The sequence below is a fragment of the Channa argus genome, chromosome 21, assembly GCF_033026475.1.
Source record: "Channa argus isolate prfri chromosome 21, Channa argus male v1.0, whole genome shotgun sequence".
Lineage (NCBI taxonomy): Eukaryota > Metazoa > Chordata > Actinopteri > Anabantiformes > Channidae > Channa > Channa argus.
Genome location: NC_090217.1, coordinates 1,329,857 through 1,345,002, shown reverse-complemented (window position 1 = coordinate 1,345,002; position 15,146 = coordinate 1,329,857). Strand labels below are relative to the sequence as shown.

Here is a 15,146-nt window from a genome sequence, read left to right as displayed (position 1 = left end):
ACAAAAGGCTCAGAATATTAGGAACACCTGATCATAATGCCTGTCTTAAGGAGCCTATTGTCCAGCATCTTTTATTCAGGTGAAGATTATGTTCGCTGTAAATCTTCTTACTAATCCTCTTTACCTTCCTCTGTGGGACATTCAGAGATTCTGCTTTGTTTCCTGGTACACCACAGGTGTACTGTGCAGTGTACTGTAATGTGAACATTTGTGCAGATTTACAGTTTGTTGCATGTTCTGAAATTGATCTAAAGCAACATATTCACATATAAAGTTGTGATATATGTTGATGATGATTTAAATTGTAATGTCATGCAGAATGTACAGGAGATTGGTAGAAATAATTGTTATGATTGCAACACTGAGAATTCCTGAAGGGACTGATAAAAGGGGGGGGGGGGGGGGGGTCAGTGCATTGTGGGGGGTCGCCCAGAAGTCTACTCTATAGCAGCGTAACTAAACTGTCAGTCCCTTCTCTGCTTGCTATCCAATTGCACTACTGACAGCTGATTACCTGGGTCAGGTGTTGTCAGTCAATCAGAACCTGGAACACACTTATTTCACCTCATCTTACCCCACTCCCTCCTCATCCGAGGCTCCTAGAAGAACAGGATTGACAACCACTTGTCTGAGATGATATGGTACCATGAGGTCTTTGAGATATGAAGGAGTTCAAGGAAGAGGGTTTTAAATTATATCGTGGATTTGATGGGAAGCCAATGGAGATAAGATAATGAAGGAGAAATATAATATCTCTTGCTAATTGTGGTCAGTTCTCTTGCTGCAGCATTGTAGATTATTGGAGGCTTTGTAGGGAGGTACTGGGACATTAGTCAATAATTGTCTATACAAATCAGTGAATGTCTGTAAACATACACTTGAAACGAGGCCATTTCAGTTGTTTAGTAGCTGCCTGATCAATAATCCAGATCACGTCCTTTACCGCTGGATGATGTTGAATGCATGGTTAATGATGACTGTGGTGAATCCAGTAAAATAACTCTCTGCTCCACTCGGTGTGTGAGAAGTAGAGTTCCCCCAGGCTAAGAACTTCATTTTTACCCACTGTCCACCTGTCTGTGTGTACGTCCATGTTGGACAGAAGGTACAGTCAGAGGGCTGGTGACTGATTAACAAGGTGTTTGAACAGCAGTTTGCCTGAAGTTATTTTTAGTCTTTGAATAAACATCATCTGTGGCCTGACGTCGATGTGATAACAGGAGTTTTAACAGTCCGTGAGCAAATCAAATGGATCGATTCACCAGGTAACGTGAAGAATAAAGATTTAATCTTTAATTTACCTGCAGGAAGTAAAAACAAACGTGATTGATTTTTGCAGGCTTGTGGTGTCTCACACACAAACTCTTACTGTGTCCTGGTGACCTTAGCTGGTCAGGTGAGCATGCTGCTGTCGGGTAAATGTTATAAAACTGTGATGTGTTATATGGGGCCATGGATTTAGGATGTACTGCTCTAACTCTAGTCAGTGAGCGTCCACAGGGCTGAAAAACAATCGTATTAATTGGGAGTCTTTTATTTGTAACCATCCGGAATTGATTGTTTGAAGAGGTGCCAGTGAAGTGTTCCAGCTTCACCGCTGTCACTGTTCAAGCAACAGTTATTTGAAGTGAAATGATAACATGGGTGACAGCTGCTGTGTGAGTCACGATCATTGTTATGCTCACTGACTCTGAGCTACGTCACACGTCTCTTATCTCTGCCAGAGGGAAACTGCACTCAGCGTTAGCTCGCTGCAGGTGGACTGGGTCTGGGTTACTATGGAAACAATCACACAATTAGCTGTTTAGTGTCGTCATGGCAACTGGAATGTCTTTGGTTGTATCAAGCAAACGGTAAAAATTTGCTGATTCACACTGAGCAGCAGATGCAGTTAGGTCTTCATGTTTACCGTCCTTCAGATGAAGCCAAAACAAAGATGCTGAAATGATAAATGTTCAATCAAAACGTTGAAATTGAAGTATCTGCACAGCTCTTTATTCCACTGTTTGTAGTAAATTGTCCTTTAAAACCCTACAATAGTTGGATCCACAGCCTGTCCGGGGTCAAACTTACTAAAATGAGTCGCAGGTGATCAGTGGGATCCAGGAGTTGTATTACACAAACGTATCATCTTAAGTCTTAGGAGGTGAATAAGATATTTCCAATTTCAGAAAGAAAGGAATCCCATCTGTCTTTTCTTAGGTTAGAAATTCCTAAACGCGCAATCCCACATCAGCTTTTCTGTTTGATACCTAGCAACCAATTCTCCACTGAGTTCTTCTTCAGTTGGAAACTTCATGTAAGGAGCAGCCACAGTAGTTAATTACTGCTCCTAAATAATTTGTCACAGTGGAGTAAAATATCTTTACATTACATTTACATTTAGTCATTTAGCAGACGCTTTTATCCAAAGCGACTTACAAGTGAGGTACAAGGCAGCAAAAATCAAGGAGAAAACATCAAAGCAAAGTCCAATCAGAAAAGTGTTCAGTTCACAAGATGGAAGTGCGAGAGAGCAGAAAGGAATTTTTTATTTTTATTTTTTTTTAAGAGATTTAAGTGCATAGGAAGATGTGGAAGAGTTCTGTTTTCAGCAGTGTTTGGAATATTGGGAGTTAGTTTGCTGAGAGTGCAGAGTTTGGTAGCTCGTTCCACCATCTTGGGATTATTGCACTAAAACGTTTTGCTTGGTGTCTTCTGTGCGTTGCTGGGACGACCAGACGTTGTTCATCTTTATTATGTTCTGTTAGTTTCAAGTCTGGACTGCTTGGGCAGAGCTTTTATTTCTCATGATGGAGACTTTGATTCCTGATGGGTCAAAATCATGTTGGATGTGTTTGTTTTAATGCTCTTACTGTAAAATGTCATGAAATTATCAAATCTAGATATCACCCAGCTCTACGGTGGAAATACATTTTTGTTGTTGTTGTTTTTTCAGTTCCTTTAGAGGTTTGCTGAATTCGTCTGTGATGTTGTGACCTAAAATGCCTGATTTTGCAGCAGTTTTTGTTTTTAAGACATTTCTTGCAGGAACAAATTAAAACTTGTGTGTGAATGTGTTTCAGTAAATATCAAGCTGTTCCAGTGAGGACAAATTTCAGTGTTCTCAGTAACACAAACGCACAGTAACTGATTATCAAAACTAACTCCCCATGATCCCTCAGCACAGGTCTTGGTGCAGCAGCCTCTGACTCTGTGACCTGTCTGCAGAACAGACCTTCGGAAAATCGGTTGTTTGTTACAAACTTCACCTTCTTCACTTTTTCTGTTTAAAAGCACATTTTTATTTAGGTTCTTATATTTGCTACTTAGACATTGTAGGTTTAAGGTACTTTTAGTGCTGACCCAGTAAGTGGAAGTATACAACTCGGGTGTTAAATGTGAGAAATGTTTGTGTAAATGAACTTTAGTCCAGTGTGGGGACGTGTTAATTTTTATTCATTATTCTGCAGATGATTTTCTAGATTCAATGGTATTCTCAGTTTCTCAAAGTCTGTCATTTGTGGATAATTTCACTTTTGCATGTGTTTGTGTGTGTATTACCACACTAGGCTCATTTCTCCCTGAACACGGCCTCACAGGTTTTTAGTCTGTCAGAGGAGCAGATGTTACTGCAGTGCTGTTGTTATGGACACAGAAACCAACATGGAGTCTGAATAAAAGATGGAGTCCTGGGAAAAGTAATCACATGTGTCTGTACTGTACATCCACGAACACACAGAGACACAGACTCTGAGGCTGCTTGTAAATCAGCTCAGGGACCCTTTTGTGTGGAGCTGGTTTTAATTTGAGCCTGGATGTCACATTTGCTGCTCCACAGGAAGGTTTTAATGATTTCTTAATGAGAGGCAGAGATGGGAATGAACTTTGTTCTGTGTCCTTTGTCCACTCTCTGAAGACAAACAGTGTCCTGTCTTGTTGCTCATTGATTTCCAGAAACATGCTAATATTTGATAAATGACCTCACAGCTGTAAGGTCCTGATCACAGGTTTTGAAGTAATGATGCATTTACCGAGTTACCAAGTTGAAAGCTACAATATTTCTATACAAATTGACCTGCTCAAATGAACAAAAACTCAGAATCATCCTGTTGAGAGCAGACACTAGACTCTATCCCCCACATTTTATGTCTCACAGACTTGCACAAATCCGAATCTGTGAAATCGGCATTGTGACATGGACTCACCTACTTTATCACCTCTGGTTTAGGCATAAAAGAGGTCCTCAGGGATCCTCCATGATGGATTCATACCTTGTGTACACCGAGGCATAACATTATAACCACCTGTGCACTTTAATGCAACCCAGTGGGTGGTGGCGTCGTACTGGAGTAACTTATAGGAAGAGCTGGTTCTGATGTTTTGGCGACTTCATTTAAAATGAATGAGGGGCCCAAAACAATGGAACCACCTCTTCTTATAATTAATTCCAGTACGACTTCACCACCCACTTTTACCTCAATCATAAACACACAGAATTATCACCTTTCTGAAAATTTTGACTTCAAATTAAAACATTGTAAAAGTAGAATTCCTGGCAGAGCTGCTGTATTAAATTGCACAGAGGGTCATAATGTTATGCCTGATCAGTGTAAACATAAGCTGACATTTTTGGAGATTAAATTCTGCACGAACGAGCACAGAATCTCTACACCTTCACAGAGCACAAATTGTTTATTATTATTTTTAAAAAACTTCCTTTCTGCTCTTTCTTACACTTGCATCTCATGAAATGGAAACACTTTTCTGATGGGACTTTGCTTTGATGTTTTCTCCTTGACTTAGATTTTTGCTGCCTTGTACCTCACCTCATGTAAGTCGCTCTGGATAAAAGCATCTGCTAAATGAATAAATCTCATCAGCAAAATCTTGTTCATATTTGTACTTGTGTAAATGAATGAAAATAAAATTATGAATCTTATTTGATAAAATTTAAACTGCAGGGATTTGTTCAAACGTGACTTTTGGAGGATGGACTGCTCCTGTGTTAACCATGTCATTGATGAACAGAAATTTTGCCCAAACTTTTCATATTTAAAAATGCTTGGGTGAAAACTGAATTTTCATTGTTACCCAGCTTGTTATTAGCTTCAGACCTGCAAAGAAACACATTTATTTCTTGATTTTTATTTGTGTAATTGTTTTGTTTGTGTGTAATGGTTTGATCTTTCTATGTGGAAACTATAAAAAGCAGATGGAAGTTGTCTGAACTTATATAGCGCTTTTCTACCTATTGACACTCAAAGTGCTTTACACTGCTTCCAATTCACCCATTCGTACTCTCAAACACCGGGAGCAACAAAGTTGGGGTTCGGTGTCCTGCTCAAGGACACTTCGACATGTGACTGGAGGAGCCAGGGATCGAACCAACAACTGCTGGACAACCGCTCTACCTTCCTGAGCCACATTCACCCCAAGTGCATGTAGAAATCCAGGTCCTTGTGCCAGACTCTAGAGAGCTTGGACAGATGTTAGCCACTGTTTGTCAGTGTTTAAGTAAATGTGAGACTCATCGTGTGTGTGTGTGTGTGTGTGTGTGTGTGTGTGTGTGTGTGTGTGTGTGTGTGTGTGTGTGTGTGTTTCTAGCTGACTGTTCACTGTGAAGCAGGATGAACGGATACGAAACTCCAGCTCTGGCTTCCGGCATCTTCGGGTCCTACAACTCCAACATCAAGTCAGTATTTAATCAGTTTTTCGTCAGTATTTCTGCAAATGCACCTGATGGGGCATTTTATTCACTTGTTTGTTGAAACCACTATTGTGTGTGGTTTTGTTTTTTATTTTACTGAATGAGAAAAAAGTTGTTAAAATCTAATCTAAAGAAGCCAAAAACTCAATGTTAATGGATTTTACAAATGTCACCTTGATGTGGACATTCAGTCAATTATTCAATCTTTATTTATACAACACCTTTTGCACAGGTAAACGTAATTCAAAGAGATTTACAGATGATTTGAGGTTGAAGAAAAGTGAACTAAGCAATAAAAGACGAAAAAAGTCAAAATGGTAATAATGCCAAAACAATAAGCAAACAAATGAGTGCTTCAAGACTTAAAGGTTTGAGACTAAAGGACAGTAAGACGTAAAAGATAAAAATGAACTAAAAATTATAATCACCCTAAAATTGAGATCACTAATATGAAATGGAATGAATCTCCTACCAAAACCCTTGATTTAGATAACAGATTCTGGTGTGTTTTCAACACTACATTAACATTTAATTCAGGTTATTTTAGCGTTGGTCCAGGATCTATGTCAGGTATTAGAAGGAGAATAACTGTTGGGGCCACTGTCAGGTGCATTATAATGACCCAGCTAACAATAAATATTGTTACAGCTCTTTGTCTCTGCGAGAAAACCTCTGCTTAAGTTTTAATGGAAACTGAAACTTAAGAAGCTTCATGTTACCAGGTGCAGGTTTTCATTTAAAGCCTGTAATGTATCCACAGGTTCACACTGAACGCATGGAGCAGCTTAGAGATGATGGTAGTCAGTTTGGGTTTATGTTGAGGGTCCCTGCTAAATGTGTTTCACCCAGATACTTGGTAAAACACATTTTGTTCAACAAACTGATCTTGATTTAATATGAAGACAAAATACTGAATTGTTACTAGTGAGCTCAGCTGTGACCCTGTGAAACCGGAGCTCTGAACGCTCTGATACTAATTGATCCACTTATTCAGTCGCCCGTGCTGATTTTACAAAGTTAACGTGGCTGCAGGCTGCAGACAATCAGGTCAGTGGACCACAGCAGAGACCACGACCTGATCCAGAAGCTTCAAACACGAACCTCATCGTTATCCTGATGTACTGTACAAAGCAGGTGCTGTGGAAGGAATTTCATCCTTGACTGTTGGTGGAATCAATCCCTTGCTCTGGAAGATGACGGACATGGTGGACACATCTGTCCTACACATTCTGTTGTAGGACAGAGAGGGATGTGGGCGTGGACAACCAAACATGATGCCAGCTCTGGATAGTAGTGTGGAGGAGGACACTGTCCACACACTGTCCCCCACACACTACTTTCCAGTAGGGAAGGTTCATAGGGGACAGAGTTTACGACACACATACTGTAGCAGACGTTGAAAGAAAATCTCACATTTTTAATGTAAAAATCCAACACCTGAATCCAGCGATGCTCGCGCAGACGACTTCACAGGAAAAGTCCTTTTTTTTTTTTCTATTCAGAGACTTGGCTCAAGGAAAACTGCATAATGATGTTACAGACTGCAAACAAAAGTGAAACGTATTAAAATAATTTTCCAAATTTTGGAAATAGACCTTATTAAAAATACAATGTACAACAATTATTGCAAACAGGAAGTGGACAGGAAGTGAATGCACAGGAAGTTGTGTACAGGTTCCATCGTTCCCATTAACGATGAGTCTTGTTCTGTTTCCTTCAGCATCTTCATGAATTAACAGTTCTAAATCAGCTGAATTCTTTTGGCTCCAAATGACACAATCACAAAAACTGTTTAAATATCAGTAGAAAACATTAGTGCCACAAATCAGTGCTTTTAAGAATAAAGACGAACAAGGAAAATTATAAAAACCTCACAAGTAGACCTGATAATGATTATAACATTCTTTTTTTTTATTACAAATTTAAAATACTATGGTTCCTGGATTTTATATATCACTAAATGTTTTGTTGTTTGACCAGTGATTAAACTGAAGGATCATCACCACATCAACAGGAAATATGTATTTGTACTGTTCGCTGTGATGCTGATGTACCAACAATCTGTCTCTGTCTCTCAGCGGCCATGGCTCTCAGTCTCCTGAGCCTCCTAAAAATAAAGCCAACTCCAGTGCCAAAGCCCTTTACGGTGAGTTGATGCTTCACTTCCTCTGTCCTGAAGATGTTTCTGTCTCTGCAGAACAGATCAGGACTGGTTTTGCCGTCCACTGACTTCCTAAAAGGTCCACATCCAGCAGAAAAGTCAGGTCACACTTGTGTCTGGTCATTTTGTGTGTCTCTGTGTGGTACTGTATGCTAAGTTGTTCCTGATTCAGTGTGTTTAGAATAATGAGGGGAACTTTGAACTGTTTGTCCTTCTGTTGAATGTTTGTTAGTCCTCACGCACCCTGTCTCATGTGTCCACATTAATAGGATCAGATGAAATCTATTTCCTCCGCTCATCTTCAAAACACAAAAAGAAAAGTCAAAGTGAGCTCTGTGTGTGTGTGTGTGTGTGTGTTAAGTGTTATTTCTTTAAGTATCTCTGGTCTTATTCTTGTACTTTTACCATGAAGGTGTAATCATCATGCCCCTGATTAACCCCTGGGCCAAACTTTCTTGGACAGAAAACCTGTATCTTGATGCAGATTATTGGTTAGAATTGAAGTAGTGAGAAAAGAAAGAAGCTCTATTAAATAGTTATATTTGAAAATTTTGCAATCTTGACCAATTGCAATTTTGACCCCCTCACTATGAATAAGTCATTAGGCTTCTTATGAACCACAGTCCACTGTAGTTGATGTTTTACTAATTTACAGGAAAATGACCAAAACCAACTGCAGTTTCATTTTTAAACTGGGTGGAACTTGTGTAACTTGAGCAGAGTTTTAATCATCAGACTGAGACTCACCTGTGCAGGTGAGCAGGACCTGATGTGTTATAAAATATCTGCACACAACAAAAACTATAGGAAAATGATCCTGAAGTACAGAAATAAGACTAATGTGAAAATATTTTTCTAAGGTTTGACCAATCTGTGGGACTGAATCAGTGTATTTTCTCACACATTTCTTACATTGTCATCACAAATGAATGGACTCTGCAGTGTAAACAAACCAAACCAGGTTTTCAGATCTGGTCCTGGAGCTGCTTCAAATCTGATCTATGGCTCATATCAGGGCTCAGTGCCTGTAGGAACATATCTTAACCCAGCCGTTTGTGAGGGAACTGATCTGACTGTCGCACAGATACATTTTTGTTGTTCGTGTTTCTCGTAATTCAGTATAATCTGAGCAATGTTTTCACATGAACTAACAAAACAAAAACATCAGATGTGAGCGTCAGGGTCTGAGGTGTGAACATGGCCCCACAGTGTTCAAATCTGTGCTGTGATGCATGATTTTGTGTGAACTTTTACAACACTAATTAGTTTTTGTGCATAATCCTACTCATTTTCTTTGCTGCTTTCTGGTGAAAATATTCTAAAAAAATGTTTGTGTAATGACGACGTGTGCTGATGCTGATTTGCATACAAATAAACGTTTCAGCTGTGCAGTTGGCAAAAACTAAAGCAGCAGGTTGAGAAAATGATCAGAATTGTACATTTTATTTAACTTTAATAGACTTAACCATTCTCACATCTTCATTCACTGTTAATTAAACAGGTTACTTTAATTTCTCCCGGGACAAAAAGATTTGCAGCTTCTTTTCGCAAAGTTTCAGTAAGTCCATGAAATCCCGTCTGTCTGACTCATAAAACCGCCCCGCAACCCTCTTACCGAAGTCAAAACATCAGTCCACAACCCTTTAAATCCTGACTGTCCCTGTTGTCAGAGTCCAACTGAAATTAGAAGTACTTTATTATTTTTTTTTTCTCTCTCCTTTTTCTCCTTCACGGTTTCTTTTCATGATGTTTGTGCAGAGCAAAGTTCGGTTTAGACATGAACAGTATTTCAGATTCAACAGTTCTGAAGTTTGTAATGAGAAGTAATTTAAATGAAAAAATTGTTATTGTACAAGTGGAGGGGGCCTTTTCATATAATATTGTAAATTTGAAAAGTTTCAGTTCCAATCAAAAAAGCAGCAGGTTGGAGGTCGACGATGCCATAATTTGCAATGTAAGGATAATAAGTTTTGTAGTGTGCGTGTTTATTAAAATTTAATGAGGACGTGCACCGAAAGAGGAAGAGAGAGCGCTGGGGGGAGTCTCATACTGTCGCCAGCTTTAGGAGGATCATTAGGTTTCATTGTCCGGTGAACCTGCGTGTCGATCTGTTTGGATCACAAATTAACCACGATCCATTTCACCACTGGTTGACAACATAAATGTCCTGTCTCTATCACTTTGTGTTGTGATGTATGTTCATGAGTTATTTGGACTTGAGCTGGGACAGCTGATGTCTAATGGTTTGTTTTTTTTCTGCTTTTAATTATGAAACATCTTCACAGGAAAATGTGCTGCAGTAATCATTTCAGTTGGACTCTAAAAATGTTCTTGAATTAATTTTCCTTTTTAATCCAGTTGAGTTAGTCCTAGTGCATCTGATTATTTGTGTGTGTGTGTGTGTGCTTGTTTTCACCGGTTTAACTTTTTTTTTTTTTTTTTTTTTTTTTTCCTGGTGAAATGTAAAATATTCAGACCGTGCCTTCAGGAAATGTCCTGTGGCTGTAATGACTGACTCGAATTAACACGTTTTAGTCAACAAACTCTGCAGGAAGTTTGCAAATCAAAGCAAGTATTTGATTGATGAAGCTGGTTTAGTAACAAGCAGAAAAATTGAAATAAAAAATGATGAAAAGGTCTGAGTCATTTTGCAGTGAAGCACCAACAACACATCATCCTGAATTTCTCTTATTAATGTGACACTAAAATCAGGAAGAGAGATAGAAATGAAAAGTTTTGTCGACTGCTTTGCTCTTTTTGTCAGAACAAAGAAAACATTACATCAAAACTAGCATCAACAGCCTGACGGACACGTCCCAGTACCACGTGGAGGTGAGGATTCTTATCATTAACATCATTTTAGCCCAGATGCTGACATTACTGTTGCCTAGTAAGGTCCACTCGACAATGGGCTCTAGTTTGAGGTTTGTAGCAGCTGCACACAGCAGCACTGTGCTCTGCAGAGCTGCTTATCACAATATTGTTCGTAAGTATTACAGTAAATGTCCTGTTCAGCTCTCAGTGCAGCTCAGTTATCAGCATGTGCAGTGTTTTCTATGCAGAGCATAAAATCCATATGTCACCTCATATGTGACATCACAGACAAAAATCATCGTTGGAAGACTTAAATGTTCAAATCTAAACATGCAGAAGTTCAGTAAATTTAAGCAGCAAAAGGTCACAAATATTCTTAACAATGTATTTGTTACACCAGCTGGCATCATACAGCAACACAACTGTATGTGATTGTGTGACAGCAGAAAAATATTACTGGGGTGCTGCTGCTTTTGTCACAACACTTTATAGAAAAACATTAAAGTAGAAAAACACCACAATTTACTTGAATTGTTTGATTAATTTAGATTAGGAAATTCTGTGTTTCTTCTGCCTGTTTATATGGGTTTTTATAGTCTGACTTGTTTTTCTTCTGTTGTTCAGCACCTAACCACATTTGTGTTGGACCGTAAAGATGGGATGATCACAGTGGACGACGGGATTAGACGTCTCCGTCTGCTGGATGCTAAAGGGAAAGTCTGGACTCAGGAGATGTTGCTGCAGGTGGAGGAGAAAAGTGTCAGCCTCATAGACCAGGAGACTAAGGTGCTGATTAGATTTGGTTTTACTCTCTTCAGGGTGGTTCTGGATTTTCCCCTGACATGTCCTGACTTTTGTTTTCAGAACGAGTTGGAGAACTTCCCTATCGGGACCATCCAGCACTGTCAGGCTGTGATGAACACCTGCAGTTATGACTCCATCCTGGCTTTAGTGTGTAAAGATTCAGGTCAGACTAAACCAGACCTCCACCTGTTCCAGTGTGATGACATCAAGGTAAACTGCCTCTGATTGGCTCAGCAGATACGGTGTCTAATGTTAAGTAATCAGATCAGTGATTTATTATTATTATTTATTGATTATTATTTGAAAAAGCCACTGTTAAAATTAGCTGAGGTTATCAGCTGAACACAGTTCAGGTCCACAGTTTAACTTCCATTCTCAATCTTAGCTGCAGGTTTCTTACGCCCTCTGATGCTCATATTAAACTAACCTTTACTGATTCAAAGACCCTGGAATGTCCAGGTTCGCCGGTGCTCCCTCAGAGCTCCACTGAATGTGTAATCTTTTATGAGTAGCACTACAACCTCCACAAGCATGATTGAAACCTCTTTGAAGACCTTTTAAATCTGCTTCAGAAACATCTTGTGGAATCTTGACATCTCCACTACTGCCACCTGTCTAGCATCACATTGCAGGGTGTCTAAGACCTTTGAAACACTCCAAAAGACACTACTTCTAGTGCTTTTGACCACTTCCTTATAGTGGAAAGTGTAGGGACACACACAGGGTAAAGAAAGTGGCTTTCGGTTGTAACAAACGGAAACATTTAGTTGACTGTTTGCTGGACGAATGTGCATGTTTAATGAACGGGACTTTTTTTGCATGTACATGAACAGCACTACTGATACAAGTGACTTTAAAAGCAGAAATAAAGTGATTTAATACATTTGTTAACATGAAGGTGCTGATGCAACATGCAGCCCTAATCCTTGCTGTTCAACCTTGTTAATGTGCTCTGGAAACAGTCCTCTTCAGTGTTTGTGCTAAGAACAGAGCCCGGTGGAACACCACAGCTCAGAGTAAGAAGGAATTATGTAGAGCGAAAAAAAAACACCAGTGTGATAGATGTTTAAAGAGAAATGGAACAGATCTGAAAAGGGTTTCTAATGTGTTTTATTAGATTGGATAAAACACATCAACTTTTCATTAGGCAGATCTGATCCATGTAGACATCCATTTATTTTAATTTGTTTTAGTAGTCTCCTTATGTTAGTAATATTTTTGGACAAACCATACACAAAAATAATTAGTAAAAATAACTAGTTTAGATTTAGTATAAATGGTAAGGTGCCGACAGTAGATCCGTGGGGAACACCATGAAAAACCAATAATTTTATATGGAAAAGTTCACACACTTACAAAGTACAAAATTGTATGTGAAACCTAAAAGACTGATTTTTCAAATTATTGAAGCAAGAACAATGAAGCTGATTTTTTTTCTTTTGTCCTGTTATTAACCTGTGTGTTGACTCCGTCAGGCGAATTTGGTCCACGCAGACATAGAAAGTGCCATGATTGATGCCAAAGGAGGCAAAGTAAAGAAAAGACCAGAGGCTCTGAAGTAAGAACAGATCATCAAATATGCTGATGTTAAACACAGTTTCTCAAGTTGACTCTTGATTGGCTGATTTGTCTCCGTCTGCAGAATGATCCTGAAGAGTGATGGGGTTATTCCCCCTCCCCCTGCTGCCCCCGCCCCTGAACCACCCCCGCCGTCTGGCCAGGTGGACGTAAAGAGCAGAGTGGCGGCCTGGTCGGCCTGGACCAATGAGCAGCAAGAATGTGAGTGATGTCACTATGCAGCACATACACACACAGTCCTGATAGTTTTTGACTGATGTAGGTTTTTTAATGGCCAATGTTGATCTTCAAAAAGCGTGGAGGCCTATATCATACACAAAAAGAGGCAAAACAGTCCAAAAGCAGCACATGCAGACAAAAGAGACTCCTTCAGTCTGAATTGCAGTTTAGGTTAGTCAGTTATAGCAGTGGTTTCATTACTTTCACTTTGTGGCACTTTGTGGCGACTGTGGCGCATGAGGGTAGAGCAGTTGTCCATCAATCTCACAGTTGTTGGTTCAATCCCCGGCTCCTCCGGTCACATGTCGAAGTGTCCTTGAGCAAGACACTGAACCCCAACTTAGTTGCTCCCAGTGAGTGTTGGCCAGCTGCATAGCAGCTCCCCCATCGGTGTATGAGTGTGTGTGTGATTGTGAGTGTGAATGGGTAAATAAGAAGCAGTGTAAAGCACTTTGAGTGCCATGAGGTAGAAAAGCGCTATATAAGTGCAGAACATTTACCATTTACTTTGGCTTTTATGTCAACGTATTTCTGTTATGTTGTAGGTGATTATAGTTTTACTCGTTTACTGTACGAAGGAAAGTCCTCAAAACCCTTTAAAGAGAGACTCTGAATGTTTCACAGACATCTACATAATGACGTGTTTGCTGAAAGCCTTAATAACTGTTTGACCTTTTCCCCCAGAGTTTAGAATTTCAGAGGAGGTGCAGCATTGAACTTTTTGAAAGCTTCTGTCACATAATCTGGCCGACAAACCTGTGTGTGTGTGTGTGTGTGTGTGTGTTGGAGCAGTGATGTTTGGTTACAATGGTGAACTGAATGGATCCACATCAACAGCTTCCCCCAGCTCTGCTTTTTTAAAAGGAGAAATAAATATCACGTAACATGGCATCAAGTCTCCTTTGTGTTCTGTCTGCAGAGGCTGATGTTCCACATTCACATCAATTACATACATTTTTATCTGTGTCCTTTTAGGCTGATCAACAGCACAGAGTTTACAAAACTGAAAGTAGAAGTTGAGAAAATATTCATATCTGCACTGAGGATGAAGATGAATAAACACGGAGAAGTGTAAAATAAGCTTTCAAATGGACCTTTAGACCCGATCATATCTCTTTTTAGATATATTATTTAATAAAGTATGTTTACAAATGTGTCCTGACACAAGGTTAAGAAGGAACTACTTCTCTATGGAATTTGACCCAAACTGATTTTATGTTAAAGGTCCTCTTCAGGAATGAAAATCCTAAACAATATTTGTTTATTAAGGATGACAAATATTTTTATTAAGAATCCTACTTTTATAAACACAGCACATAATGGAAATGTTTGGAGATGGTCAATGTTGGGGTGTGTAAAACAGAAAAACAAAAGGCTACAGCACAAAACTGCCATCTCTTATTGAAGATTCTAATTTTTCTTGGCTGTGGTGTAATCTTCCTTAATTACAAAGCTTAAAGTTATGAAGATGTGAGTAAACAACAATGTAATGCATGAAATGATAAAGAAATGCTGAATTGTGAATCTTTTGTCAGCAGATGAGAAGCAGAGACAGATGTTGGAGGAGGATGGGCCGGTGGAGATGACAGCAGCCAGAGTGGACAGAGACGTGGTGAGTCTGACACAAAGAAACTTATCTGAGGTACTAAAGTAAGTACTAATTCTACTGCAGTGACTGTTGTGATGCAAAAGATATTAGAATCGCAGCAGCTCTTCAATGGTTTAGCATCACGTGCAGTGTTGTAGTGGAAGAAATGAAAGTCCTCGACAAAGGCTGTTTGAGCTGATTTGTTGTAATTGAAGACATTGGTGCGTCATAAATCACACAATGATGGAGGAGTGGGTCATACAGGAATAGTTTCTTTTGTTTTTATTGAATTA

At 39.3% G+C, this 15,146-nt stretch overlaps 1 protein-coding gene across 10 annotated transcripts in view; it reads left to right on the top strand.

Annotated features, from left to right (window-relative positions):
* The window catches only part of eps8a (EGFR pathway substrate 8a, signaling adaptor), a 40,772-nt gene that overhangs the window by 8,443 nt on the left and 17,183 nt on the right, over positions 1-15,146 (top strand). For 6 of the 10 annotated variants that reach the window (XM_067491165.1, XM_067491170.1, XM_067491168.1 and 3 more), the window contains 9 exons: positions 5,587-5,674; positions 7,768-7,835; positions 8,120-8,176; positions 10,615-10,682; positions 11,289-11,450; positions 11,529-11,678; positions 12,944-13,026; positions 13,111-13,247; positions 14,804-14,877. In XM_067491165.1, the coding sequence (XP_067347266.1) occupies positions 5,610-5,674; positions 7,768-7,835; positions 8,120-8,176; positions 10,615-10,682; positions 11,289-11,450; positions 11,529-11,678; positions 12,944-13,026; positions 13,111-13,247; positions 14,804-14,877 (864 nt within the window). In that variant the 5' untranslated portion in view covers positions 5,587-5,609. Of the gene's footprint in view, positions 1-416; positions 1,266-5,586; positions 5,675-7,767; positions 7,836-8,119; positions 8,177-10,614; positions 10,683-11,288; positions 11,451-11,528; positions 11,679-12,943; positions 13,027-13,110; positions 13,248-14,803; positions 14,878-15,146 lie in introns of those variants that run through there. The other 4 variants (XM_067491166.1, XM_067491167.1, XM_067491172.1 and 1 more) reach the window with 4 other exon arrangements.